General features: G+C 43.8%; 2 protein-coding genes across 5 annotated transcripts in view; one reads left to right on the top strand and one right to left on the bottom strand.

The window, feature by feature from the left end:
* Window positions 1–4,734, top strand: part of LOC138961860 (GDP-L-fucose synthase-like) — a 24,474-nt gene extending 19,740 nt beyond the window's left edge. Inside the window, exons 10-11 of one of the 4 annotated variants that reach the window (XR_011454327.1) lie at window positions 39–4,092; window positions 4,213–4,734. Coding sequence is in view for 1 of the 4 variants with exons in the window: in XM_070333536.1 (XP_070189637.1) it covers window positions 39–94 (56 nt within the window). In the remaining 3 variants the exon portion in view is untranslated. Of the gene's footprint in view, window positions 1–38 lie in introns of all 4 variants that reach the window. The other 3 variants (XR_011454326.1, XR_011454328.1, XM_070333536.1) reach the window with 3 other exon arrangements.
* On the bottom strand, window positions 3,799–27,404 carry LOC138961859 (isobutyryl-CoA dehydrogenase, mitochondrial-like). The gene is made up of 11 exons (XM_070333535.1): window positions 27,278–27,404; window positions 24,393–24,493; window positions 23,445–23,614; window positions 23,145–23,254; window positions 22,614–22,690; window positions 15,960–16,097; window positions 14,478–14,613; window positions 11,618–11,715; window positions 11,158–11,310; window positions 8,484–8,586; window positions 3,799–8,020 (listed from the first exon to the last, which is right to left on the bottom strand). Exons 1-11 carry the CDS (start codon window positions 27,393–27,395, stop codon window positions 7,965–7,967), a joined length of 1,260 nt encoding a protein of 419 aa, XP_070189636.1. The 5' UTR covers window positions 27,396–27,404; the 3' UTR covers window positions 3,799–7,964.

Genomic DNA, 27,404 nt, shown 5'->3' with positions numbered 1-27,404 from the left:
GAATGCGCATTTAATGAGCTTTTTCTTTGTGTTTTCAGCTGTGAAAGACACGGCCCAGTGGTTTATGGACAACTACGACACAGTCAGGAAGTGAGACGTCTTCCCCAGGCAGCAGTTTATTCACAGGGATCAAACACCTCTCTAGGCATTCTAACTTCTATTGTTGTTATTACTTTATTCTCCTTACTAACTTCATCATACACGTGTGATATACTATATATATTATATATATATAATGTTGAGACACAGAACAAAATGATCATGTAGCTTTCAGCTTCAAATTAATTGGGCAAAGTTAACTTCACCAAATCTACTTTTTGAAGCTGGCCACAGGTCGCTTTGGCACTGAGTTTTCAGCAAAAAAAGACTTTGCGAAGTCGACTTCAGGCTCAATTTAGGACCTCGTTTACAGGCTGTAAAAGGCAGTTAGTCTGGTGTAAGCAACCATGTGCACAACCATGCATCTGTCCTGGCGAGAAGAGCATCTTTCCACTTAGACTCACATAGAAAATCAGCATCCTGGGAGTGGGATTTTGTGTTGAATTAATTTCGAAGGTTAACGTAGGTGGAACTTGCAAAATGAATTCATCAAAAAATGCCAATGTGCAGAGAAGAGAGCCAGGATGTTGATGTTTAGTAAAGGGTGTTGTTATCCCATGTAAGTGTCTGGACAGATCAGGGGTGCTGTAAGCACATGATAGCTTACACAAGATGGGCTGTACCTTGGGGACAAAAATGTTTGCATTGTTTGGTTGTGGTGATTGAAAATCAGCTGTAAAAAATAGATTAATTTCCCCTGAAAGTACAAGCAATGACTTGCAACAGCAGGAAAAGAAAGCTAGTACGTAGGTTTGAGGTTGTTAAATTTGTTTTCAAAGAATAAGAAAAACGCGTTTCCTTTCTTTCTTCTATGAAGGAAGTAGAGTGGTACCTGTGATGTGAGGCCCCTCTGATGAGAGGACACCTCCAAAGAAAGGACATTTCATGCTATAATTTTGAACAAAATTGCCTGCAAAGCAAGGTCATCTTAGGGTGTTCTCTCATCGGAGGTACCAGTGTAGAACAAATGTTGCTCAATAAGAACAATTGTCTTCGGACTCCTCTCTGTTATCATAATACTGTGGTTAGTGTGTTGATAGTTCTGCTAGCATCCATTTCCTTCCTGCTTGTGGGGCTTTGTTGGCATTTTTGAAAAAAAATTCTTATTTTTTTTAATTTTCAGAATTCTGTTAGTGTTTCGTCTGAAAAGCCTTAAAATGGAATAAGATTTGCATACTTTGTTTAAACTTTATAAAAAAAATAAAAAATAAAATACTTAGACTGGTAACATTCCAAAATCATGATGAAAGAGCAAGAAGTGTGAATTTGTATATTTGATAAAATTAAAATATGAAACATTCACATGCACTTTAACCTATATCCCTTTGAATTAACGAACTAACAAATAAACCGGCACGGTTGGCCTAGTGGTAAGGCGTCCGCCCCGTGATCGGGAGGTCGTGAGTTCGAACCCCGGCCGGGTCATACCTAAGACTTTAAATTGGCAATCTAGTGGCTGCTCCGCCTGGCGTCTGGCATTATGGGGTTAGTGCTGGGACTGGTTGGTCCGGTGTCAGAATAATGTGACTGGGTGAGACACGAAGCCTGTGCTGCGACTTCTGTCTTGTGTGTGGCGCACGTTATATGTCAAAGCAGCACCGCCCTGATATGGCCCTTCGTGGTCGGCTGGGCGTTAAGCAAACAAACAAACTAACAAATAAATATGAAGACTTGGCTTAGGCATTGCTTACTCTCAAAAGATTGCAGTCAAGTCACCAGTGTTAACGAGGTCTTAACATCGGGCATAATGGAAGAAGTTTCATGGTACTTTTACCAAAGCTTTTGACAGAAATGGCTCCTCTTTTTGAATTGAGATTACTGTGATGTGCATGTAAAATCATGTTTGATAACTCGCCTGTGTAACCAATTGCTGTTGTACCTTGTGTGTTGTAGAATGTGCATATCATCATTTAAGATAGGAAGGGCTTGTACTGTACATAAAGTAGTGGGGTAGGTATGAACCATTGCCAGCTTTATGTGCAGTACGTTCTGTTGATTAATTTTTCTTGCTTGATACCCCGCAGTGGGGCACTGCGGTTATGAAATTAAAGGCCCCTCCTGTTTTTGGAACCGCAGGAGCTTTCTAGTTTGCTGTTAGGTAGATTTTTGGTTCCTCTTTCCTGTCATGCTCTCTTTTTCTTCATGAATTATTTTCTTTTTTCTGCCTTCTTGCTCATTCACCTGTATTTTTTCCAAAAATCTCTTCTCTTGCCGCTTGTCTCGCGATTCATGTATAGTTTAATCTGTTAGTGTTCTGATGTAAGTCCAGCAGTAGATAGGTTAAGCCTATTTTAACATACTGGAAACTGGTAATCTTCCAGTAGGTATTAATTTAGTTTTACTAAAGCCTGCTGGGACACAAGTAATGGGTTAGTGCATTTGTAAACAGGAATCGCTTGACAAGTGGCCCCCTTCATCCCCCCCTTCCTCGTCCTGATATGGCTCTGCGTAGTCGGCTGGACGTTAAGCAACAAATAAACAAACAAACAAACAAACTTGCTTGATATCGTGGTTTGCATGTGTAACTCCTTGTTTACAGGTATTTTTGTTACTGTTGAAGGATGGGTTGCAATATTGGACTCATGTCCGGCTTTGTACTTGGCTAGTTTTAATTTAGCAACAATTATGATCATGACTCATGATGTTTTCTGTTTTGTTTCAGTGAATGTGATTTTTGTGCTTTCTTTCTTTCACCCTTTCATTAAGAGAAAATTACACTTTTTTTATTTTCTTTATTTCATACTTAGTGTGAATGCCAGTCTTCTTTCTTCTTTTTGGAGAAGAAAGTTTTCACCGAGTGACATTTTCATCTCGTGAAATTTAAAGAATGGAAATAGCTGTTGAGATTTGATGACAATCAGTCAAAACTGTGCTTGCATCTTAATTTTTTTCTGTTTGTTAAACCCCCAAACTTACATTTGGTCTATTGCACGTCATATGCATTTGGTCTATTGCACGTCATATGCATTTGGTCTATTGCACGTCATATGCATTTGGTCTATTGCACGTCATATGCATTTAGATAGAGCGCTTACTTCCCTTTGTTTCTTATACCCTCGACTTGCACTTCATCTTTGTATGCAATGAAAAATGTTTTAAATCTTTAGAGCTTTACAGAGTTTAATTATTCATGGAGCATTCAGTGTATGTGATTGTTCAGTGATTTTCTTCTTTTGTTCATGAATAATTTGTCATGTTGTTCGTGATAAATTATTCTGTGGGATCTCTTAACGTTTAATTTGTGTGTTAATGTATGCAGAGATTATTTCAAATGTATCATTGTCACAAACACACACTAACTCAACACAACACACACACCCCGATACATAAATGCACACCGGAACACAGCACAAATTAACACATACATGGGAATACAAATTAGCACTAAGCATGGGAATTGTCCGCTGAAAGGCAAATTTCCGCCGATATTTTTTTTTGTTCCGCCGAAAAGCAAGTGTCCGCCAAAAAAATAAATGGGGGAGGCAAAAATGGTTCTGAAAACTGAATTTAATGGCAAACTTGGAGCTCAGATGACACCAAATTGCACAATTTGGGTTCTTTGGAGAACAATTTTTCCGGGGGAGCATGCCCCCAGACCCACCTAGTGAGGCTAGGCGCATCGCGCCGTCGACTTTGATATTACTTACACATTTTTCAATTCCCATGCCTGATAATGATAACAAAAAACCACACACGACATACTTTTGTCCGATCAGTTGCATTTGTAAGTTATGTTGTACATGTACTTGATAACCATGCATCATCACAGCAGAAATGTGCCTTGTTTGTCACCAGAAGATGTTACCTTTAAAAACGATATCTGACAATGTATCAACTAACTTTTGGTTACTATATACCAACAAAACTTGCTTTCATTGCATTTTTTTCTCCAACCCCTAAAATTAACTTCTTTCTTCTCTGTGTTCATACTCTAGTTGACATCCAAAATGTATACCATGGAAATGCATGTAGAATTCAAGTAGTTGATTAAAGGTACTGACATCCAAAATGTACCATGGAAATGCATGTAGAATTCAAGTAGTTGATTAAAGGTACCGACATCCAAAATGTATACCATGGAAATGCATGTAGAATTCAAGTAGTTGATTAAAGGTACTGACATCCAAAATGTATACCATGGAAATGCATGTAGAATTCAAGTAGTTGATTAAAGGTACGGTCCTTCCGGCGTACACTATCATGTTCAACACTGCAGATTTAATCCAGGCTTGCACATGAGATAAAAGCATCCTTATACTTGGACACACACCAACACTCGACAGCCTGGCTGCATTCTGTGCACAGTGGGAATGTTTAGCTGAATTAGTTGGATATTATTGGATTGATTCAACAAGAAACATTCCCACTCTTCACAGGATTCAGCCAGGCTTTTTGATTTGTAGCATGTGTTGAGGAATGTGCTTATCAGAGGTAGAGAAAAAGGTTGACAAGATCTGTGGCTGTATTCATGATCATGCACACAGAAAGAACAGTATCTTTAACTGCTGGGAGGAATGCAGCAGAAACATTCCTGAGATTTCTGTACATTTTTCTCCAGGGTTTTCAACTTTGATGTGGGTCGAGTTCTCTGGCTTTTTTTTTTTACAAAAAGGTATAATAAAAGGGTAATATGTCTTTCTTGGGGTTGCATTATTTTTATTGTCTGTATGTGCACAGTGTGAGTGTATGCATGCGTGTGTGAGTAAAAGTTTGTTCTGACAGTTAATACTGACCTGTTTGGCAATCATTCAAATATCTAAACAGTGGAACCCCTCTTTTTAAAGACCTCAAAAATTGGGTCTTGAAGAGGATATCGGAAAGCCTTACTTTGGGAGTACAGAGGTTATGAACAGAAAATCTGAAAAATTAAAAGGGGCAAGTCTTAAACTGCCGGGAGGGGGGAGGCGGGGTTCCACTATGTGATGCTTGAATGCATGGTGTGTGTGTGAGTGGACAGATGAGATTCCTGCAGACAAGACAAGAAGCGGAATATATTTTTCGTGTTTGTGACTTGTCTTCGACTACACATCCACACTCTTCACTGGAAAACCCACCCACATGATGTTCTTGAAAATAATCCATACAAGCCAACGCTAAATATGGCACACATTCACACACGGAGTATCAACAAAGAACAATTTTGTGAACCATGAGTAATTATCTAAAACACTATCACATTTCCCAACGCATCAATCCTTGAAAATAAAACCAATCATTTGAGATAAATGATAAACCAGAGAAAAAGGAGGCTTCAGATTCAAAGGTGCCAAACTGCATGTGACGCTACAGGTTCCTATAATATCAAAACCACCAATGTGTTCACATGATTTGACCACAGGAAAGACGTGCCACGTGAAACGTAACTGCCATAATTTACAACTTCTGTAATGTATCAAATACAAATACTTTTTAAAATGTAAATGTTTTGGTCTTTCTTTTTGTTTGTTTGTTTGTTTATTTGTTGCTTAACGTCCAGCCGACTACGCAGAGCCATATCAGGACGAGGAAGGGGGGGATGAAGGGGGCCACTTGTCAAGCGATTCCTGTTTACAAATGCACTAACCCATTACTTGTGTCCCAGCAGGCTTTAGTAAAACTAAATTAATACCTACTGGAAGATTACCAGTTTCCAGTATGTTAAAATAGGCTTAACCTATCTACTGCTGGACTTACATCAGAACACTAACAGATTGAACTATACATGAATCGCGAGACAAGCGGCAAGAGAAGAGATTTTTGGAAAAAATACAGGTGAATGAGCAAGAAGGCAGAAAAAAGAAAAGAATTCATGAAGAAAAAGAGAGCATGACAGGAAAGAGGAACCAAAAATCTACCTAACAGCAAACTAGAAAGCTCCTGCGGTTCCAAAAACAGGAGGGGCCTTTAATTTCATAACCGCAGTGCCCCACTGCGGGATTTGGTCTTTCTGTACATGTGCATTTCACTGGAGAACAACAATAACAACCCAGGACAGCTGAGTATTCCAACAACCTAGATGGAAAGCCACTTGGAAAATGACACTGGAATCCACTTTAGAACAGATCTACAGACATACAGTAAACGAGCTTGCTACTACCAAAACTATTTACATCACGCCCAATTTTGTTTGCATCTCTTGATTGGGGGTAAGTGTAGAGTTATCAACTGCACTCCTTACCTTGCCATTCTAAACTATTTGTGACCCTCCACCACGGAATAAGTCGCATGTCACCTTTGCATGATTTTTATATTTTCTTAAAGAGTCTTTTATGCTCTATCCAGTGGTGAAAACCGTTGTAGAAAAGAGCGAAAACTGTTTGAGTTATAAGGCTGTGACTTATGTGACCCTCACCCTGATACCTGACACCCCCCGGATGTATATTAGGCCTAGCGCAGAACCACGCGAGGTGATATCCGACTCATTCCGTGGTGGAGGGCCACATTTGTTCTATCTCTGAAGTCAAGTCGGGGAGCTGTATTCGAGAACCTAGTCAAGCATGACAGCCCAACTCGGTCTGTTTCACAGCCAAAGATATCTTTTGATAGTTGCTTACTATATACCTTGCTTTTGTGCTCTTTGAAGACAAAAGGATGCATAGAATCAGGCAGTGAAACTCATTTCCTAAAGAAGTTTTTCAAGAGAGGAGATTTTAATGGTCCCAAGCCCTTGGCTTTCTTGCTACGCCAATACAAAAACAAAATTTGAGGTCGGAATTCTGATCTCAGCTATTGAGCCTGGAATTCTGATTCTATCCAGCTAGATTTGGGATCTGGCTAGATTCCAGTCTCAGTCACGACATATACATTGTTACATAATTCCCATATGTACATTGCTGATCACTCAAGTTTTGCCAAAGTAAAAACTGTTTCACACATTTGATGCTTTCTTTCTTTCTTTATTTGGTGTTTAACGTCGTTTTTAACCACGAAGGTTATATCGCGACGGGAAAAGGGGGGAGATGGGATAGAGCCACTTGTCAATTGTTTCTTGTTCACAAAAGCACTAATCAAAAATTTGCTCCAGGGGCTTGCAACGTAGTACAATGTATTACCTTACTGGGAGAATGCAAGTTTCCAGTACAAAGGACTTAACATTTCTTCCATACGGCTTGACTAAAATCTTTACAAAAATTGACTATATTCTATACAAGAAACACTTAACGAGGGTAAAAGGAGAAACAGAATCCGTTAGTCCTCTCTTACGACATGCTGGGGAGCATCGGGTAAATTCTTCCCCCTAACCCGCAGGGGGTACATTTGATGCTGCAAAGCAGTAATCTCAAATAAAAAATATATACACACATGGCATTTCTCTTCCAACTCGCACCGCCCTTACCCTAGGCCCACAGCAGTCAAACTTGTCGAATTAATAATAGACAAACAGCATTAGACGATTTTGGGTTTGTATGAGTAGCGAAAGAGTGACTACTCTTGGTTTTATTGAGGCAAACTTTCACACGTGACATAATTGGCCAGTCGCTAGCTAGGGGGGTGTCTCCACAGGTGGACAAGGAGCAGGTGTGGAGACGAACCCCTCGCAAGTGACTGGCCTATAAAGTCATGCGGGAAAGTTTGACTCAATAAAACCAAGAGTAGTCACTCTTTCGCAACTCGTACAAACTCGACAGTTATTTCCGGAATTCATCTTTTTGTCAAATGATGATCTCCATGTATAGCCAAAACTGTCTCAAAATACAAACAGTTAGACATATTCTTTTGATCTTTGATCCCTAATGCTGTCCCGACTTAGAAGTTAATAATACATGTAATAACAAGTAGGTCAATATAATCTTGATACAAGCTATCACACAAAACACATGTGTTGTTGGTTGGATGTGTTGTTCTGCTCTTGAAGGGAGGTAATATTTCAGTTCAAAGTGAATGTGTTATCTCTCCTTGAGGACATCTCGTGACACCAGCATTCGCATCATTTCATTTGTACCTGAAGAAAACAAGGAAAGAAAAATATAAAGCAGTCCCCATCTTAATTGATAATGTTTATGTAAAATGAAAAATCGTGGAGTCTGTCCGTAAAGTCTAGAACAACAGAGAACATTCTTGCACCTGTGATCACAAAATCAGAACGATGTATCTACAAATACAATTGTACTTCAAATATAAGCTCCATTTCACTAATCATGCAGGGTCACACTGTGTCTTAACCTTCCAAGCTACCTGAAAGCTAAGCAAAACAGTGGAACCCCCCTTGTAATACCTCCAATGAAGACCGCTTCCCTTCCCTGTTTTCTCAGATTGTCTGTTCATAACCTCTGTAAATATACCCCTTTAGCCTTTAAAAAGGAGCATATTTACTGAGCATTTTCAAACAAATCATTGCAGGTGTTTCTAAATTACAGTACAGCAAATGTTCCTTGAAATATTTAATTTTCAATAATGCTACTGACCTTCTAGTATACAGTGCACGCGGGTGTCTCTCACGTACTGCTGTACCGGGTAGTCCTTCAGGTAACCGTAGCCCCCAAACATCTGCATGGCGTCGTTACACACCTGCAAAATAGATGTATATATTTTTTTTTCATTTTCATTTTCATAACTTTATTGTCTCTTTGCTGGGAAATTCGGGTCGCTTCTTCCCAGTGGAAAGCTAGCTTGCAGCAACTGAGTCACGCTACTCTAGTGTGTGCGTGTTTTGGTGTAATCAGCAGAATAATCGAGGTCTTTTTCGTGCCAAAGTGGTGACACAGGGGTGGAACATGGATACCGTTTCTGAGTCTCTGCACATAAAGTTGACCCGTGTCCGTCCTGGCCCAGATTGGAACCTGTGACCCTAGGATCACCAGTCCAGTGCTCTACCAACTGAGCTACCGGGCAAACAACTCATGTTGCGCAGTCCCTCAAAAGGCCTAACATGGGCCAAACACCCCAGCAGTGTTGTTGCATCTGTGACAGATAAAATACAGTCCAACCTGCCATTGCGGCTACCTCTGGACAACAGCCACCTGCCCACAACGCCCACCAAAACAATCCCTGACAAGCTTTTTTCTATGTGATTCTCCGTTTCATAATGACCACGTTTGGTCGGTCCCTTGGATAGCCGCTTTGCTCAGTCGGTCTTCAATGAGACGTTGGCCGGGCCTCCATCGACCGCAACAACCTCCGAGTGTCAAATGGAAGCCTATCAATGTATAATCATTCTTGCAGGGGTGACAGGGAGACTACTGCCTCACCCTTCACAGCAGGCTCTGCACTGTCGGCTGTTGAAGAGCGCGAGCTATTAATAGCTCGATGTTTCTTCTACATAGCTGACACCTATGAATTGCAGAGTTCTATTTGTGATGGGGTCTGGCTGCTGCTGTCCCCTTGTATGTTCTTGGGAACGTTTGCAAACCCATAACAGTTTTTGTATGGCTAAGAAATTAGCTCTGAAATTCTCAACCCTGCTTGACTGGGTTTGCCTCCAAAGGTGATTGCACTCGGTTACACAGGTGATCGGTTACACAGGTGATCGGTTACACAGGTGATCGGTTACACAGGTGATCGGTTACACAGGTGATCGGTTACACAGGTGCCAGGAGCTTGGTTCCTCATAACTATCCCTTACTCTTGCTGCACATGTCATACGCATTTAGAATGCTTACTTCCCTTTGTTTCTCACACCTCCCAGTTGTCTCACCAATGTTTGTTCATTGTAGGTCATCTGTGAGAAAGACTCGGCTGCAGCTCCCTCTTTCTTACCTCCCCTCCCCCCCCCCCTCCCCCCCCCCCTCCCATCCCTCCTAGAGCATCCAATACCGCCCGCTCAAGTTCCCATATGCAGATCCCTGAAACATCCGCTGTACACAATACTGACTATGACACATAATATTATTTGTTTCCAGTTTTACTAGCTTCCTGCGTTTTGTGAGCATTCATAATTTTGAAAAACTCGCAGTAATTACTTTGCTACAAACTTTCAAGTTTAAAATTGACAGAGTGCATTGGGGGGTAATCGGATTAAGTACATCTACCTGCACTGGCTCTCACACACCATAGCTGCCAACTTTTCCCAGATAAAAATAGGGAGGAATGAGCGTCTCGGCGCAAAGAGCCGAGCCGATGGCGCGAAGCGCCTAGAATGCTAGGGGGGTCCGGAAATTTTTTGAAAAAAAGGATGCAAAATGGTGCAATCTGGTGCATTCTGAGGATTATAATTGCCAGTTTCTGGCAGCAAATTTTGTCACAAAAAAGGAAGAATGAGCTGGAGAGAGAGTAGATGTAGTGACTTACCAATGCACGTCAAGCTTCCTTCTACAGTATTTCATACTTCTTGACACTCACATCTTCCAATTGTGTGGGGGAAGATATCTTTTGCTATCACAGTTCACAACAGCACCAAAATCATAGTTCATGTTAGTTACTTCCTTGAGTTTATTTCACAATCCAAAAGTCACAACACACTACACCTTCCAGGGGTATGAAGGAGATTGCTGTTGCCATCACAGTTCACAACAGCATAACTGGCACGGATCAGCGTTCATAGTTCGAACATCGACGTCTGAAGCGAACAGTTGGGAAATCTTTCTCGTCTTCTCGACGGCTGTCCCCCGGTTCCGTTCATGTTTTGCTGTTCTTGAACGAGCTTCAATATCCCCCCGGCCTCCATGTCCGATGCTGATATCTTCGCGGCACTTGGTGCAAAACGCGAAATGTATGCCGCGTCTTGTCGATTCGGAGATGAAGTCATACTCTTGTTTGTAACTCTTTTGAAATTTTACAAGAACTTTCGGCCGCTGGACCGTTGTTTTCTTCATTTTGTGGTCGTCTGCTGCTGCTTCTTCTTCTGCTTCTCATCCACATTCGACTGAAGCGCATGTGCTAGCCACAAATCTTGCCTATTCTCGTTTAGTTTCGATTTTGATCACAGTGTTTGTGTGACGAAGCCTCGCGCTGAACGAGAGTTCAGAAGTGAAACTACGCCGAGTACAGGCGCTTGAAAATACACTCCAGTCATTATATAACTATACTCGAAAAAAATTTAATCGGGAAACTTTTGCACTATTCGGGAAAATCCGGGACTAGACATAAAATCGGGAATTTCCCGGTTTTCTAGGGAGGGTTGGCAGCTATGCACACACTCACCTGGAAACACTCTTCTGTGACAAAAAGCTTGGCCATGGAGCAGAGGGCAACAGCGTCTGGGGAATTTTCCTGCAGCGCCTGTGCAGCTTTCCGCACTAGCAACCGCGACGTCACCACTTTCGTCGACATCTCTGCCAGCCGAAACTGAAGGTACTGTTGGCACAGAGATAAAAACATCATGTTGACATTAAGTTTCATTATTTTATTCGGTTTGCGATTTACCTTTTCTATTGGGCTTCAATTTGATAAATACACTCACTCATGTGTCTTTGATTCTGGTTGAGCTTAAATGAATTGTTGGAATATCTGTTCTTACATTAACTTTCACTCAGCCAGACCAGCATTACCCACAGCAACTCACGTACAAATCTCAATTAACAACCCCCCCCCCCCCCCCCTTAATTTTCTCAGAGGTTTGAAGGTCTAATAATAGTGTGGTTCCACTGTACTGAGAACTCACCTGGAAGTCTGCCAGCAGTGACCCAAACTGTTTCCTCACTTTGAGATGATCCCTGGCCTGTTCAATGCTGGCCTGTGCCGCACCCAGTGAGCAGCTAGCTGAGAGCGAACCAAGCACAGTACATGTACAAGATTTAACACAACAAGATCAGATAATGCTTATATGACTCCCCTGCGTCACATTCCATCACACTGAAACCCCCCTTTTAAGATCCCCTGACAGAAGACTCCCTCATTTTTTAACCCCCCCCCCCCTCCTCCCCAATACAAGACTCCCTCCCTTTTAATTTAGTGATCACTCAAGAGAGTCAATAATAAAATCAATGACAACAACCACATATAATCAGCAATTTGCAAATGTTCAAGAAATGAAACTGCAACTTATCAATGTCTAAGTACAAAGCAAAACAATAGCAACAAAACCCAAAACCTATAAAACAAAAAATAAAACAAACAAGGGATTGTATTTTTGTTTTGAGACAGTGATATGTTTAAAGGGGTTGAGACAGTGATATGTTTAAAGGGGTTGAGACAGTGATATGTTTAAAGGGGTTGAGACAGTGATATATATGTTTAAAGGGGTTGAGACAGTGATATGTTTAAAGGGGTTGAGACAGTGATATGTTTAAAGGGGTTGAGACAGTGATATGTTTAAAGGGGTTGAGACAGCTTGCCTCACATCTCTCATCCCACAACCTTCTTAGTGCCCACCAGTCAGCCTATCGACCACGGCACAGCACGGAAACGGCTCTTCTTCGTATTTTGAATGACCTTCTGACCGCTCTAGACCAGGACAAAACATCCGTCCTCTTGCTTTTAGATCTGTCTGCGGCTTTTGATACGATAGACCATGACATTCTCTTTTATCGTCTAGAGCACTACTTTGGCATTAGCGAGATGGCTCTCTCTTGGATTCAAAATTATCTCTCAGACAGGAAACAGTTTGTTCTGATCGATGGCCAACAATCTGCTGAAACCTCTCTTGTGTTTGGTGTTCCTCAAGGTTCTGTGTTAGGCCCGGTGCTGTTCATTATGTACACAGCACCGCTGACAACTCTCATAGAGAATCATTGTGTGCTACACGAAATCTTCGCAGATGATACGCAGATCAATCATTCCGCATCACATGACAAGTACCCAGATTTGGTTCTATCGCTACAGGAGTGTGTGAGAGATGTCGGGGCATGGATGGAAGAGAACAAACTCAAACTAAATGACGACAAAACTGAAGCCATGCGTTTTTCATACTCCACCCCTACCCATGCTAAGTCTATTTCAGAACTCCCACAGGCCATCTCTTTGAACAATATTGACATCAAGTTCTCGGATACATCCCGTGATCTCGGAGTCTTTTTTGACAAAGATCTTAGCATGAAACAGCATGTAGTCCAAACATGTAAAGCAGCGCGAATGGAGATCCGGCGTATAGGTTCCATTCGACAGTACCGTACCGAAGACGCAACCAAAAGACTAGTCTGTTCCGGCATACTCTCTAGATTAGACTACTGTAATTCACTGCTCGCTGAATGTCCCAAATCTGTCACCAAGCCCCTGCAACTAGTCCAGAACGCTGCCGCTAGACTCGTGTTTCGAACACCTATGAAACAAAGCGTCACGCCTCTACTCAAACAGCTACATTGGCTTCCAGTCGAACAAAGAATTAAATACAAGATCTGCTGCATATTCTATCAAATTGCCGCGGGCACGGCTCCACAGTACCTGTCCGATCTCGTGCAGAAAAACAATCCTGAAAGGGTTGTCCGCTCTGCCTCCCAAAATAAATTTGTCAAAGCTCCTAAGTATCAGAGGGACGATCATGGTGGCCGCTGTCTTTCAGTCGCAGCTGATCATATCTGGAACAAACCCCCTTTGTCTCTACGTCTCAGTCCATCTCTGCCTTCTTTCAAAGCAAATCTCAAGACTCACCTCTTCAGAGAAGCATTCTATGAAGATGTAGTTGTCGCGACCCTGTGAATGTGCACTTTCGGATGAACAATGTTTACTGTGTGTGTGTGTGTGTGTGTGTGTGTGTGTGTGTGTGTGTGGACATGTGTGTGTGTGTGTGTGTGTGTGTGTGTGTGTGTGTGTGTGTGTGTGTTATAATTGTTGTGTATACTGAGAGTTCGTTCCTGTAAGAGCCTCTGGATTTTTGTAACATTTATGTTTTGTTTTTGGTTTTTGTTGTAAAGTGTTTATGATTGTGTTCTATTCCGTCAATGGCGTCATTCTGGTAATGATGTTGTTATTGCTTTTGTAAAGCGCTTTGTGTGTTCGAAAGCGCTATAGAAATCACCATTATTATTATTATTATGTTTAAAGGGGTTGAGACAGTGATATGTTTAAAGGGGTTGAGACAGTGATATGTTTAAAGGGGTTGAGACAGTGATATGTTTAAAGGGGTTGAGACAGTGATATGTTTAAAGGGGTTGAGACAGTGATATGTTTAAAGGGGTTGAGACAGTGGTATGTTTAAAGGGGAGGTACAATTGCAAGACGGACAGAGAAACAAAGTGAACATGAGGATGTAAGTCTAACCATGTGTACAAAATATTTGAATTAGGAGGCAAATCAAGCCAGTTCAAACAGGTGTGAGTTTGGCTAAATTAACACCTTATAAAAATCTGCCATGTAAACGGAACAGTTAACAAGAACATACCAAGAGGCAACTACAGTCAGAACTTATCAAGAAAAAATCTAAAAAATCAACATGTGTCTCACACGCAGCCCTTGAACGTTTGAGCTATAAATAGCTCAGTGTTCAAGACAGACAGACAACTCTGCAGTACAATAACTGGGATAAAGGGGGACTACTGCGTCACACTTACACATACGAAAGAGATGTTCAAAGCTATGAAACTTACCAACATTCACTCTGCCTCCATTGAGTCCCCTCATGGCGATGTTGAACCCCTGACCCTCTGACCCCAAGAGGTTAGACTGCGGCACACGACAGTCGTCAAACGACACGATGCGACACGGGTGCGAGTTCCAGCCCACCTGAACAAGTCATCAAAAGTTAAGTGACATGTGGAAATAGCCATTACCCACCAAGGTATAAACGTTACCAGTATATAATCACACACACACACGCACGCACACATGTACACACACACAAGTAGCACACACTTGCACACACACAGCACAACTGCACGCACACACCCATACACGCGCGCACACACACACAGAGTTTCATATACAAAAGCACACACACATGCCTATGCACAACTTCCGAACATGGCTGGATGTAAAAAGCACAATGTACGCTTACTTTACTACCCTATGAAATAAAATTAAAACCCTTACCTTCTCTCTCTCATATTTAACACTCTGCACAGAAATAAATTGCTACCTGTGCTAAAAATGTTCTCACAAAGTCAACTGAAAATTAATAACAAGAAGGGCAAAGCCCATACAACTCACATGCTTGACCTTGGCCTTTACATGACCAAGGTCAAATAGCTAAACCTAGCAATGACATCATACACTAAGAACTGCTTTACACATTTTTCCTACCAAAATACATGTGACCTTGACCCAAGGTCAAGGTCATCCAAGGTCATGCAACACAAAGCTGTTAATTCAAGACATAGGAAGTACAATGGTGCTTATTGGCTCTTTCTACCATGAGATATGGTCACTTTCAGTGGTTCACTACCTTATTTTGGTCACATTTCATAAGGGTCAAAGTGACCTTGACCTTGATCATATGTGACCAAATGTGTCTCATGATGAAAGCATAACATGTGCCCCACATAATTTTAAAGTTTGAAACAGTTATCTTCCATAGTTCAGGGTCAAGGTCACTTCAAAATATGTATACAATCCAACTTTAAAGGACCCTTGCGACCTTGACCTTGAAGCAAGGTCAACCAAACTGGTGTCCAAAGATAGGGCTTACATTGCCCTGTATAGCATACATAGCTAAGGTTGCCATTCTCGATAACTTCAGAAAAAAATGCGAAAATGTGAAAAATGGTCGTTTTTAAGACAACAATTACGGCCCCTGTGACCTTGAACTTGAAGTGAGGTCAAGTTGCCGCACATGTTTTTTGAGATCTTGTAACCATACACCATCAGGCCACATCAGGTGTTGATAGACTTAATAGTGTCCAAGAAATATCCAACGTTAAAGTTTTCCGGACGGACGGACGCCGGGACGGACGGACGGACGGACGGACGGACGACTCGGGTGAGTACATAGACTCACTTTTGCTTCGCATGTGAGTCAAAAACAAATAAAATGTTCACGAAAACATACATGTATTTCAGTCTCCCTTGCATATTTGTACTGATTAGCACATTTTATTGGATTAACTCAGATCAAAAGACGTCAAACGTCTGACCTTTTTCTCCTTCTTGCCAAAGCTGAGACCAGGTGTGTCTTTTTCCACCATGACGCAGGAAATGCCCTTTGGCCCCGCCCCTCCCGTCCGACACATCACCAGGTACACGTCTGTCTCCCCCGCACCGCTGATGAATGCCTGCATGGACAACACAAGTATGTTATACAGTGGAACCTCCCTTCAACAATCTTTAAAAATGTAAGAAAACCAGGTCTTTAAATGAAGGGAGTCTTTCTTTCTTTCTTTATTTGGTGTTTAACGTCATTTTTCAACCGTTCAAGGTTATATCGCGACAGGGAAAGGGGGGGAGATGGAATAGAGCCACTTGTTAATTGTTTCTTGTTCACAAAAGCACTAATCAAAAAATTGCTCCAGGGGCTTGCAACGTAGTACAATATATGACCTTACTGGGAGAATGCAAGTTTCCAGTACAAAGGACTTAACATTTCTTACATACTGCTTGACTAAAATCTTTACAAACATTGACTATATTCTATACAAGAAACACTTAACACGGGTAAAAGGAGAAACAGAATCCGTTAGTCGCCTCTTACGACATGCTGGGGAGCATCGGGTAAATTCTTCCCCCTAACCCGCGGGGGGTAAGGGAGTCTTAAATGGAGGTAAATGTACTTAATAGCTAAAGAACATCTGATAAAGAAGGTTCTAGAACAGGAGGAAGTCTTAAATTGGGGGGTCTTAAAAGGGGGAATTTGTGAACTACTCTAACACAACAATAACACAGTTCTTTGTAGTAACATGAAATATCAAATAAAAAGTAATTTTTAAAAAAAAGGGAAGAAAGCGAAATAGTGTCATCAATTCAAAAGGTACATGAAAACTGTCAAACAAAAATTTACATGAAAATGAAAACCTTTTGAGAATGCCAAGATGATGACAATTAGGCTCAAACGACTGAAAGCTAGCACAAAATAATCGAAAATTTTATTGTAAATTTTCATTTAATAAATATACCTACCCGAATCACATGTAGCATTGACACAATCGGAGATGCTAGGTTCTGAAAAGGCTAACCGTCTAAGGGAAGCAACCCCAACCACAAAAAGTGTAAACGTAGCCTTGGTAATGACCATACACCCGGGGAGTTACCTCCCATCGTGCATGCCATGTCACTACTGCTACTGAACACGTGGTTCATATCATTCGACCTAAAGAATAAATTCTCCAAATCAAAAGCGGGGTTGGCGGGAGGGAATATACTATGTGATTCGGGTAGGTATATTTATTAAATGAAAATTTACAATAAAATTTTCGATTAAATTACATATTCCTACTCCGAATCACATGTAGCAGATTACAAAAACAAGGCGGTGGGAAAGAAAAATCTAACTCACTCAAAAAACCTTGCCAAAAACCTGGACCGCTGCCAAAGAATCAGGGCGGTCCCAGTGGGAAAGAAAATCTAACCCACTCAAAAGCCTTTGCCAGGGCTGGCCCACTGCCAACAGGCAGTGAGGGAACCAAGGAAAGTCCTGATTGACAGCCGAGAAGTATCTCAGGCAAAGCGAAAGAGACAACCTCAGAGATCCAGAGAGCTGTGCTCAGCACTTCTTCCAATCTCCTAGCCGTAAAAAACAGCACCGGAATAGACCCAAGCCTTGGATTAATAACCCTGGCGAGCCAAGGGAAAGACAAGCTTCCCCCCCCCCCTTTTTTGGAAGGAAATGCTAATGTCCTGAGAAGATCCGTGCGTAAGGTTGTCCCCTCAACTGAGAAGGACGAACCCCCGCGGTGACCTTAAGACAACCATGCCAAAGTCTGCAAACCTTGGGATGTAGTAAAGCCCAAAAGGCTTGTGAGAAAGAAGTCAGCTCAAAATAAGAGTGACCAATCCCCACGAAAGAGCGAGAGAGAGACATCCAAGCACTAAGTACCAGAGTCCACCTCGAAGAGAAAACTCACAAATAGAAGGTCGCCAGTTATCCCCTACCAGTCCCTGCGAACGCAGGGAGAGAGGTAGCACCCGACAGCAGCCACTTACGACTGTGCGTAAGCTACCGGAAGTGAGGACCCACAGTGGTCAAAAACCGATGTGACTGGCAACCATAAACAAAATGGCTAAAAGCCAGAATGTTCCCAAAACAGTCTGCTTGAAGGTAATCGAGAGTGAATCAAAAACCGAAAGCAGAAAACCAAGACTGGTAAACGTAAACCGTGAAGCCAGCCAGCCATAAGACTCCCGAAACCAGAGTTCTCAGGGAAAAAACAGGCAGTTAACTTCCTTAGCCAAATCAAGAGCCTACCTGAGTTTGGCCAGAAACCCAGAGCGCGTCTGTCCCTGTCTGAAGACAGAGTCCAACGCGGAGAAAAACGGACAACCGTCCTAGACAAAGTTGCCTTTTGTAGCCGGGCGACTGTAAGGAAACCCGACCCGACAGACGTCATCCGGACTCGCCTCATACTAAGATGAGGAAGAAGAGAGGAAAGGCCCAAGACTGAAGTCACAGGAACCGAACCTTAACTAAACCTCTGCCCGAAGGAGAAGAGTAGCCAAAACCTGAGAGAGGGGAGGAAAGCCACAAAGAACTACTCCTCAAACATCCATTGTCCAAGACAATGCCCCCTCAGGAAAACCTGAATGTAACTTCCGAGGCCAACTCAAGTGAACCTTAAGTTTGGACGAAACACCAGAACGCGTCTGATCACTAGAGAAAGACAGAGTCCGACTCGATGAAAGACAACAAGGACCAAAGTCCGAACGTTTGTGGCGAAACAGGGGTAACCTGAAGCCAGAGAACCCCACAAGCCACAAGAAACGGGAAGGCAACAACCACCATCGCCGCAACGTGGAATGGCTGTTGCCCGGCCAAGGCTGCCTATTGGCTGCCAGCTTAGCTTAACCAGAGGAATGAGCATGCTTCTGCTAAGCATGTTTCTGAGTATGCTAGCCCTACCTTCCTTCAACCTTTGTAAAGCAGTCAGAGACCTGGTGATCTCTACTCGACTGAATCTCTACTGCAGGCCAAGTTTAAGCGACTCTCTTTGACTGTTCAGGGAACTGAGAATGCGAAAGAAACGAGTCCCTCCGACACCCGCCGTACGAGCGTAGAGAAGGAAGGGCAGCCTCATCTGCTCCATGCTCACCCTAGCAAGGGCTGGCCAACAGAGTAGAGAAAGGAGGCAAGTTCCAAAGGCTGAATAAGCAAGAAGGAACAAAAGGTGAAGCCCGTGTAGCCGAAGCCAGCCAAGGCTGAGCATGTTCCGGAACTGAACCATAGTAGAAACCGCGGCAGAACCAAAACACTAGAGATACCACCTTCGGGAGGAGATGGCCTAGCCAAAACCTGCAAACCGTGGTACCTACAAAAGGTGACTAAGGAACCGGAAGTAGAAAAACATCCTATCTTCACGGAACGGAAGTCCGACATCGACAACAAGGAAGCCACCAATGTCGATGCACCCAAGGGAAATCCTGAGCCGAAGCTTGAGCTGCGACGGAAATCCAGAACGTGTTCGATTGCTGACTAAAGACTGAGAACCAGAATAGCTCAGCTACGAACGTAAACCGAAGTCACAGTTGCTGGTGGTAAACTGATGAATGAGATGACCGGAAACCGGAAAACCATCCAACCGGAAAAAGACCTGACTTATCCCCCTACTGACGGTCGTGAATAGGGGAAACGTCCAGGGCCACCCGAACTGACTAGGCAGTAAACGCAACACCCAACAGGTAAAGTGAAGACTGCCCCGGCTGAGGCTAAAAGCCTAAATGCCCGTAGGCCAGCCGCTGTTCCTCACCCACCGACCTCCGAAGGAGTGTCAGGGAGAGGAGAAGTGTATCCGAACAGAGCCGGAAATGCAGCAGACAAAACCGCGAAAAACGGAAGCGAAAGATGCATAGAGTAGACTGAGGCCGGAAGCCCAAACGCCCGTAGGCCAGTCCTCTGTCAACTCCAGTCAAAACCGCAACGTGTACTTGAAATGGAGGACTTATGCTTCCAGTAAAACCGGAAACACCACGCCGACAACGGCTGCCACACTGGTGAAACACAAATGCCCACGACGGAACAAGAGTGAGACAGAACAGAAGAGGACTGGGGCCGGAACCCGAACGCCCGTAGGCCAGTCCTCGGTCAACCCCAGACAAGCCACTACGTGCGCTTGTGATGGAGAACCTATGCTTCCAGACAGGAAGTGTAGGAGGCCGAAGCCCCGCCCGGGAAAACCTTCGACGTGACCTCTGCCGCAGCTTAGAGGACAGCGTTAAGCCTTTTTCCCAATAACCAGCACGTGTGGAATCGCTGACGACAGACTTACTGGTGGAAGGCCGGTGAAACGGCATAACCGGAAAACCGGAAATCCGTCCCCCCCGACGTCGTCCTAACTCATGCCTCGATCAGGCTAAGAGAGAAAAGACGGCAAGTCTGCAGCTGCAGGAACCGGAACGGCAGTCGACGCGACAACCGAAGGTTGAAACGCTGACTACATCGCGGCCAGAGCTGAGACACCACCTGCCCGAAGGGCTGGCGTTGCTCCTCAGCTACCGACATCCGGGAGGAAGTGGAAGCGAAAGGAGCAGTAAATCCGGGCGGAGCCGGAAAGCACCAGACGAGACCGCGAAAAGCGGAAGCGCCGAATGCGAGGACGGAGGCCGGAAGCCCGAATGCCCTAAAGGCAACGTCCGGTCAACCCCAGAAACGACCACAGCGGGTGCGTACGTCAGAGGACCTATGCTTCCAGCGAGTGCCGGAAGCGCAGCGCCAGAAACGGCTACCGCCATTGCTCCGCCACACAATGGTCTTCGAGGAAGCCAGGGTGTGACTGAACAGAGGACGAATGCCCGGGGGGCAACGTCCGGTCAACCCCGGAAACGACCACAGCGGGTGCGTACGTCAGAGGACCTATGCTTCCAGCGAGTGCCGGAAGCGCAGCGCCGGAAACGGCTACCGCCACTGCTCCGCCACACAATGGTCTTCGAGGAAACCAGGGTGCGACTGAACAGAGGACGAATGCCCGGGGGGCAACGTCCGGTCAACCCCGGAAACGACCACAGCGGGTGCGCACATCGGGGGACCTGGTCAACCCCGGAAACGACCACAGCGGGTGCGTACATCGGGGGACCTATGCTTCCGGCGAGTGCCGGAAGCGCAGCAGTCGGAAACGGCTAGACAACTCCGGAAACGACCCCAGCGGGTGCGTACGTCGGAGAAGTAGCCGGAACCAACTGCCGCCATTGCTCAGCAACACAATGGTCTTCAGTGAAGCCAGGGTGCGACCGAACAGGGGTTTGCGGGTCGTGAACCCGCCGAAAAGAGCTGTGTCCCAGCAGGGACTGTCCGACGGCCTCACGAGGGCCTGTGGACCAGCTCGACTTACTTGAATCGCCCACCACAGCGGTAGAAGACGAAGAAGCAAAACATCCGCCCTAGACAACGTCTCGGCCGGAAGCGTCAAAGAAGCCAACAAGGTGACGTCGCCCACAGACAGCGGGACCAACGGAAGACGCAGGCTTGGAACGCGAAAATTTCTTCACAAAGATAACGCAGACCTGCAACACCTGATCTGCTAACGGCAGAGAAGGCGAGGAGAAGAAACAGGACGTACAACAGTATATGACTGCCCCACAAAGTGTTTGTTCGAGGCAGAAAGAGTAACGAACAAAACATAACAAACATGTTAAATCCGAAACCACGACCAGTCCTACGGACTGGTAGATACCTGCTAAAGCCTAGCCAAGTAAACCACTGTCAGCAACGCTGATACACAAAATGGCGGCCAAGCGATAAGTTACTGGCAAAATTTAGAAGTCCAAAACGGACGAAAATTAAGCAATAACAAAAATTCCTGTCAAAGTAATGACGAAATATGAAATGGCTTACCAACTAACAAAGCAGAAGGCAAAAACGCAGGTAAAGTAAGGAGAACCTCACCATAACATAGGCCTAGCCACATAAATAAGCTGTCAGGAAAGCTGAGCAATCGAAAGTGGCGGCCACAAGATAAGTTACTGAAACGCATTTAGGAGTCCAAACGGACAAAAAGACAGCAACTATAGATAAATTCCTGTCAAACTAAAGACAAGAAGGAACAAGCTTACCAACTAACAAAGCAGCAAGCAAGTAAGAAGGTAAAATTACGTTTACCTCCAAAATACATCGGCCTAGCCACAAAATCTGTCAACTCATGCTGACAACAAAAATGGCGGCCAACAGTAGTCACTGAAATATCACAGGTCCAAACACGGACGAAAATCAGCAACTACAACAAATTTCCTGTCAAAATAATGACCAAAATGGAAAGAGCTCACCAACTACGAAGCAGGAGGCAAGATAGACGGTAACGTGGCCGGTGGGTGTCAAAACAACACCAAACAGCGCAGCCACAGGGGAGCCCAAAAAACAACAACCTGCTCCCTCGAAAGCTGTAAGGTCGAATGATATGAACCACGTGTTCAGTAGCAGTAGTGACATGGCATGCACGATGGGAGGTAACTCCCCGGGTGTATGGTCATTACCAAGGCTACGTTTACACTTTTTGTGGTTGGGGTTGCTTCCCTTAGACGGTTAGCCTTTTCAGAACCTAGCATCTCCGATTGTGTCAATGCTACATGTGATTCGGAGTAGGAATATGTAATTTAATTGTCAAATCTAAGTGAACCACAGATCATCCTTCAGCAAATCCCAATAATATCACCTTTGCTCCATTAAGAACATAGTCACTTCCATCTTTCTTGGCCGAGGTCACTAGGGATGCTGCATCGCTGCCAGAACCTGGAAAAAGACATAAAAAACAAAACACTATCAGTTCCTTCTCCTGTGTCTTCTTTTCTTTTGTGTCTGTGACATACATACAACTCTCGTGCATTGTTGAATTTCTTATGAGTTGACATTTTTATGTCTGACCATTTTCTACCCACAATTAAAGCAGCATCACTCAGTTTTCAGGATCAGTGCATGCTGTTATCATGCATGTGTGTGTGTGTGTGTGTGTGTGTGTGTGTGTGTGAGTGTAGGTTTGTTTCTGTGTGTGTGCGTGTGTGTGTGTGTGTGTGTGTGTAGGTGTGTGTGTGTGTGTGTAGGTGTGTGTGTGTGTGTGTGTGTGTGCATGTGTGTGCGTGTGTGTGTGTGTTTGTGTGTGTGTGAGCATGCATGCGCATGTGTGTGTGTGTGTGTGAGTGTAAGCATGCATGCGCATGTGTGTGTGTGTGTGTGTGTGTGTACTGACCTGGCTCTGTGAGACAGTAGGAGGCAAACTTGTCCATGGCAGCCAGGCAGGGGATCCAGCGCTGTTTCAGCTCCTCTGTGCCGAACTCGTCCACCATCCAGGCACACATACTGCAAGGACAAACCAGAAAACACCATGTCATGAATTGGTGTATGTGTATAGAGACTGCTTGAGCGACCAATTTTGGCCGTTCTTTCATGACTTGTGTCAGTGCTGAGGGTCAATGATGCCTCAGAAAAATCAATGTGACCAAGATACTTAGGCAGACATGTCACACAAAATATCAGTAACAAGCCTTACTTGTGAATGCTGATGTAGGCTGTAGTGCTGCAGCACCCGTGAGACAGCGCCTCAAAGATGATGGAAGCGTCCAAGCGTGTCAGACCCGTGCCCCCGTACTTCTCGCTACAGTAGACCGCACCAAACCCTAGCTTGGCCGCCTCGCGCATGGTGTCCACAGGGAAGATTTCCTGCAAAAAAAAGTTATGGAGACTGTGCCTAGGGTCAGAAAGGATAAACACAAAGCAAGGGAAATGGGAAATTCTAATTATTCAGACGACTAAAGATAATACTAATAATCTAATAATAAATAACTTTTCTAAAGTGTAAGTCCCATCAATTGGCTCAAGGCGCTTAGGATACTCTTTAAAATACGCTTACATTTGATTAAAACTATAAGTCAATATTATGAATTCTGTTCAAGCAGTTTGATATAAATATGTTTGAGGTGTTCAGATAATGCAAAACTGACCACTTTAGAACAGGTTTACATAACTGAAAAAGGCATGTCTTTGGCAAGCTATCTTAAATCAGGCTTATTTGAAATATTTGGTTTTTTATTGTCTAAAATGTTGATTCAGTTTATTCCAAAATCAGCCACCTGCACTCAATTCTGGCAGAAAGGCCAAGCTTCTTTTTGAACCATGGAGGGGGCTCAGACATGGATACCATCTCTGTCGAGTTATCACATAAAGTTCACCACTGTGTGTCTCGGCCCAGATTCGAAATTGTAACAAGAGCTATCAGACCCCTTCCTCCTCCTATACTATGATACAGGTGAAAATTAACAGGCACAGAAGTCACAGTAGTAAAACTAAAAGTAAATGTAGTGACTGGAAAAAGATTTCCATATAAAGCCTTGCGGCTTTTTAAGCGTCCCATCTCATTGCAAAGTTGGTGTAGGTCAATCATATTTATATTTAGCATGCTAAGAATCGTTTTTTCAATATCACAGACTAAACTTTTTACCTTTTGATCCCATTCCGCCATGTGAGGGAACATCTCATTGCAAGCAAAGTCTGCTGCAAGCTGCTGAATTTGTTTCTGTTCGTCTGTTAACCCCAGGGCGGCTGTAATATAAAACATGTTAACCCTTAAGAGTTAATCTTAACTTAACTTATGCTTCACAAGGGGATTTGCTAGACAACTCATGTGTCGTTGTTAAGCCTGAGAGCAACTATATAGACAGAGAGATCGAAGGGGACGTGTGTGCACACACACAAACACACACACACATCACAAACACAGGGATTGAGGTCTAACGAATGACGTCTCACAACGTGCGTGGTCGTCCTTGGCGGTCAAGAAAGCCGCCGCGATCATTGCGCAGACGACACTTCTAGACCGCCAATATTTTTTGTGCGCATCACGTGCTCCACATAAATCTGGAAACGAAGCAATTGGGAAACCTGGATAGGAAGAAAAGGAATTAAATCTTCCTGAAAGCCTGCCATTACAAAATAAGAGAGACAGAGATGTGCACAGCCTTAAAGTGTAAGTTGGTAATCTTGAACTTTAGCGTGTTAAATTCATAGCTCAGAATCCAGTGACATTCTTGACTTATTTTTGATACAAGTCCATGTAAGCAAGCCAAAGAACATTTGCGGTGCGTCCCGCTAGCGCTACGTGTCATTTGTGCTACGTATCGTTTGCGCTATTTTCTGTAGTGCTATCGACACAAATTGCCAAAAACAGTAGTGCTATCGGCACGTAGTGCTATTGTCACAATGCACACATGCCATTATCACTACGTCTCAATAGAACTACGTGTCGATATCACTATTTTTGAAAAACCAATGTACTGTAGCGCTACGTGTCGATAGTGCTACGTGTCGATAGCACTACCACATGTTCAAATGGCAGGCACTTCCCTTTGTGTGTGCGTGTGAGCCACGGTGTGTATATATATATTGCCTGCCTGGCTGTTTGTCGGATCTGTATGTCTGTTTGTCTCTGTCTGTGTGTATGTCTCTCTCTCTCTCTCTCTCTCTCTCTCTCAAACCGACACGGTTGGCCTAGTGGTAAGGCGTCCGGCGCCCCGTGATCGGGAGGACGTGGGTTTGAACCCCGGCCGGGTCATACCTAAGACTTTAAAATTGGCAATCTAGTGGCTGCTCCGCCTGGCGTCTGGCATTATGGGGTTAGTGCTAGGACTGGTTGGTCCGGTGGCAGAATAATGTGACTGGGTGAGACATGAAGCCTGTGCTGCGACTTCTGTCTTGTGTGTGGTGCACGTTATATGTCAAAGCAGCACCACCCTGATATGGCCCTTCGTGGTCGGCTGGGCGTTAAGCAAACAAACAAACAAAATCTCTCTCTCTCTCTCTCTCTCTCTCTCTCTCTCTCTCTCTCTCTCTCTCTCTTTTTCACCACATATTTATTTCATGGTTGGTGTTGGTGTTTTTTTATATTTTTATTTTGTTCTTCCCCCGTCCCCCGTGGTTTGTATATGAGTCTGTGGCCTTTGTATAATAAACCATTCTGAGCTCTCTCTCTCTCTCTCTCTCTCTCTCTCTCTCTCTCTCTCTCTCTCTCTCTCTCAAACACACACACATGCACACACACACGCACAAACGCATACGTACACACGGTATTGTACAGAAATACATCCGTGTATGCATATACGGTATAATGCGAGAGAGAGAGAGAGCGAGGGAGAGAGGGGGAGGGGGAAAGAGCGAGCGAGAAAGAAATAGCGAGAGAAGACAGAAAGACAGATGGAGAGAGAGAGAGAGAGAGGGGGGGGGGGGGGGGGGGGGGGGGAGAGAGCGGGAGAGACAAGGAGAGAGTGAATTTAAAGAGGTACAGAGAAAGAGCGATTGAGAGAGAAAGAGAGAGAGGGAGAGAGAAAGAGAGAGAGAGAGAGAGGGGGAGAGAGAGAGAGGGAGAGATAGACAGAGTGAGTGAGCGAGCGAGTGAGCAAGAGAGAAAGATAGAGAATACGTCACACACACACACACACACACACACACACACACACACTGAAAAAGACACACACACATACACAGAAATACATATACACACACAAACCAGAAGGAGTGAGAGCGAGAGAAAACATGAGAAAGAGAGAGTCGTCAGTGAGTAGTGGTATCGACACGTAGCGATAATGACACGTAGCGCTAAAAGATGTAGTGCTGTTGACACGTAGTGATAATGAACGAATGATAATGACTCATAGACAAATTATTTGTAGCACTAATCAACGTAGCAATAGCGGCACGTAGCACAAATGACACGTAGGACAAATGACACGTAGCACAAATGACACGTAGCGCTAGCGATACGCACCCGAACATTTGTTGTGAAATTAATTGACAGATTGAGCTCCAAACTTAAGCATAATTAATTAATTTGGTTGTTCAATCGACAAAAATGCACGGAAAATGGCGTACGTTGTCAACCAAGGGACATCATTTACACGAAAGAGTTGTCTCCCTTGTTTGCTCACACGGATAATTCCTTCTTTGACCCATGTAAATGAAATGCATTCGCACAGTTCATCGGAGTTCATTCCGTAACTTCAAAGGGATCTAAAATGACTTGACTTGTTATGATTACAAGTGCAGGTTCTACAAATTTGGAGACTTAAAAAAGTTAAATGCCTCTGAATTATGAGCTATGAATTTAACACGCTAAAGTTCAAGATTACCGTGTAAGTTAGAGAAAAACTTACAGTGTGAATTTCAACATTTGTATCACAACTCGTGCTTTTTACAATATGTCACGAGTTCATACCCACAACATGTAATTTTGTCCTCCAACAAGAGAGTGAATAAAGTAAATGCCCTTCACTTGTGTATGTGCTGTTTGGCTCATTATTCAATAAAAATTGTTACTTTAACAGGAACACTTACGGTCAATGCAACTTCCAGTTACCATTGTACGCGACTGCCATGGTATATTAATTGACTGGTTCCGAAGTTTTGACAAAATGTGACTTGAGACGCTAAAAATTCGTCTGCAAGCTGCCATGTTGTGTGA

This window comes from Littorina saxatilis, linkage group LG3, assembly GCF_037325665.1.
Source record: "Littorina saxatilis isolate snail1 linkage group LG3, US_GU_Lsax_2.0, whole genome shotgun sequence".
Taxonomy (NCBI): Eukaryota; Metazoa; Mollusca; class Gastropoda; order Littorinimorpha; family Littorinidae; genus Littorina; species Littorina saxatilis.
This window is presented reverse-complemented; position numbering and strand designations above follow the sequence as displayed.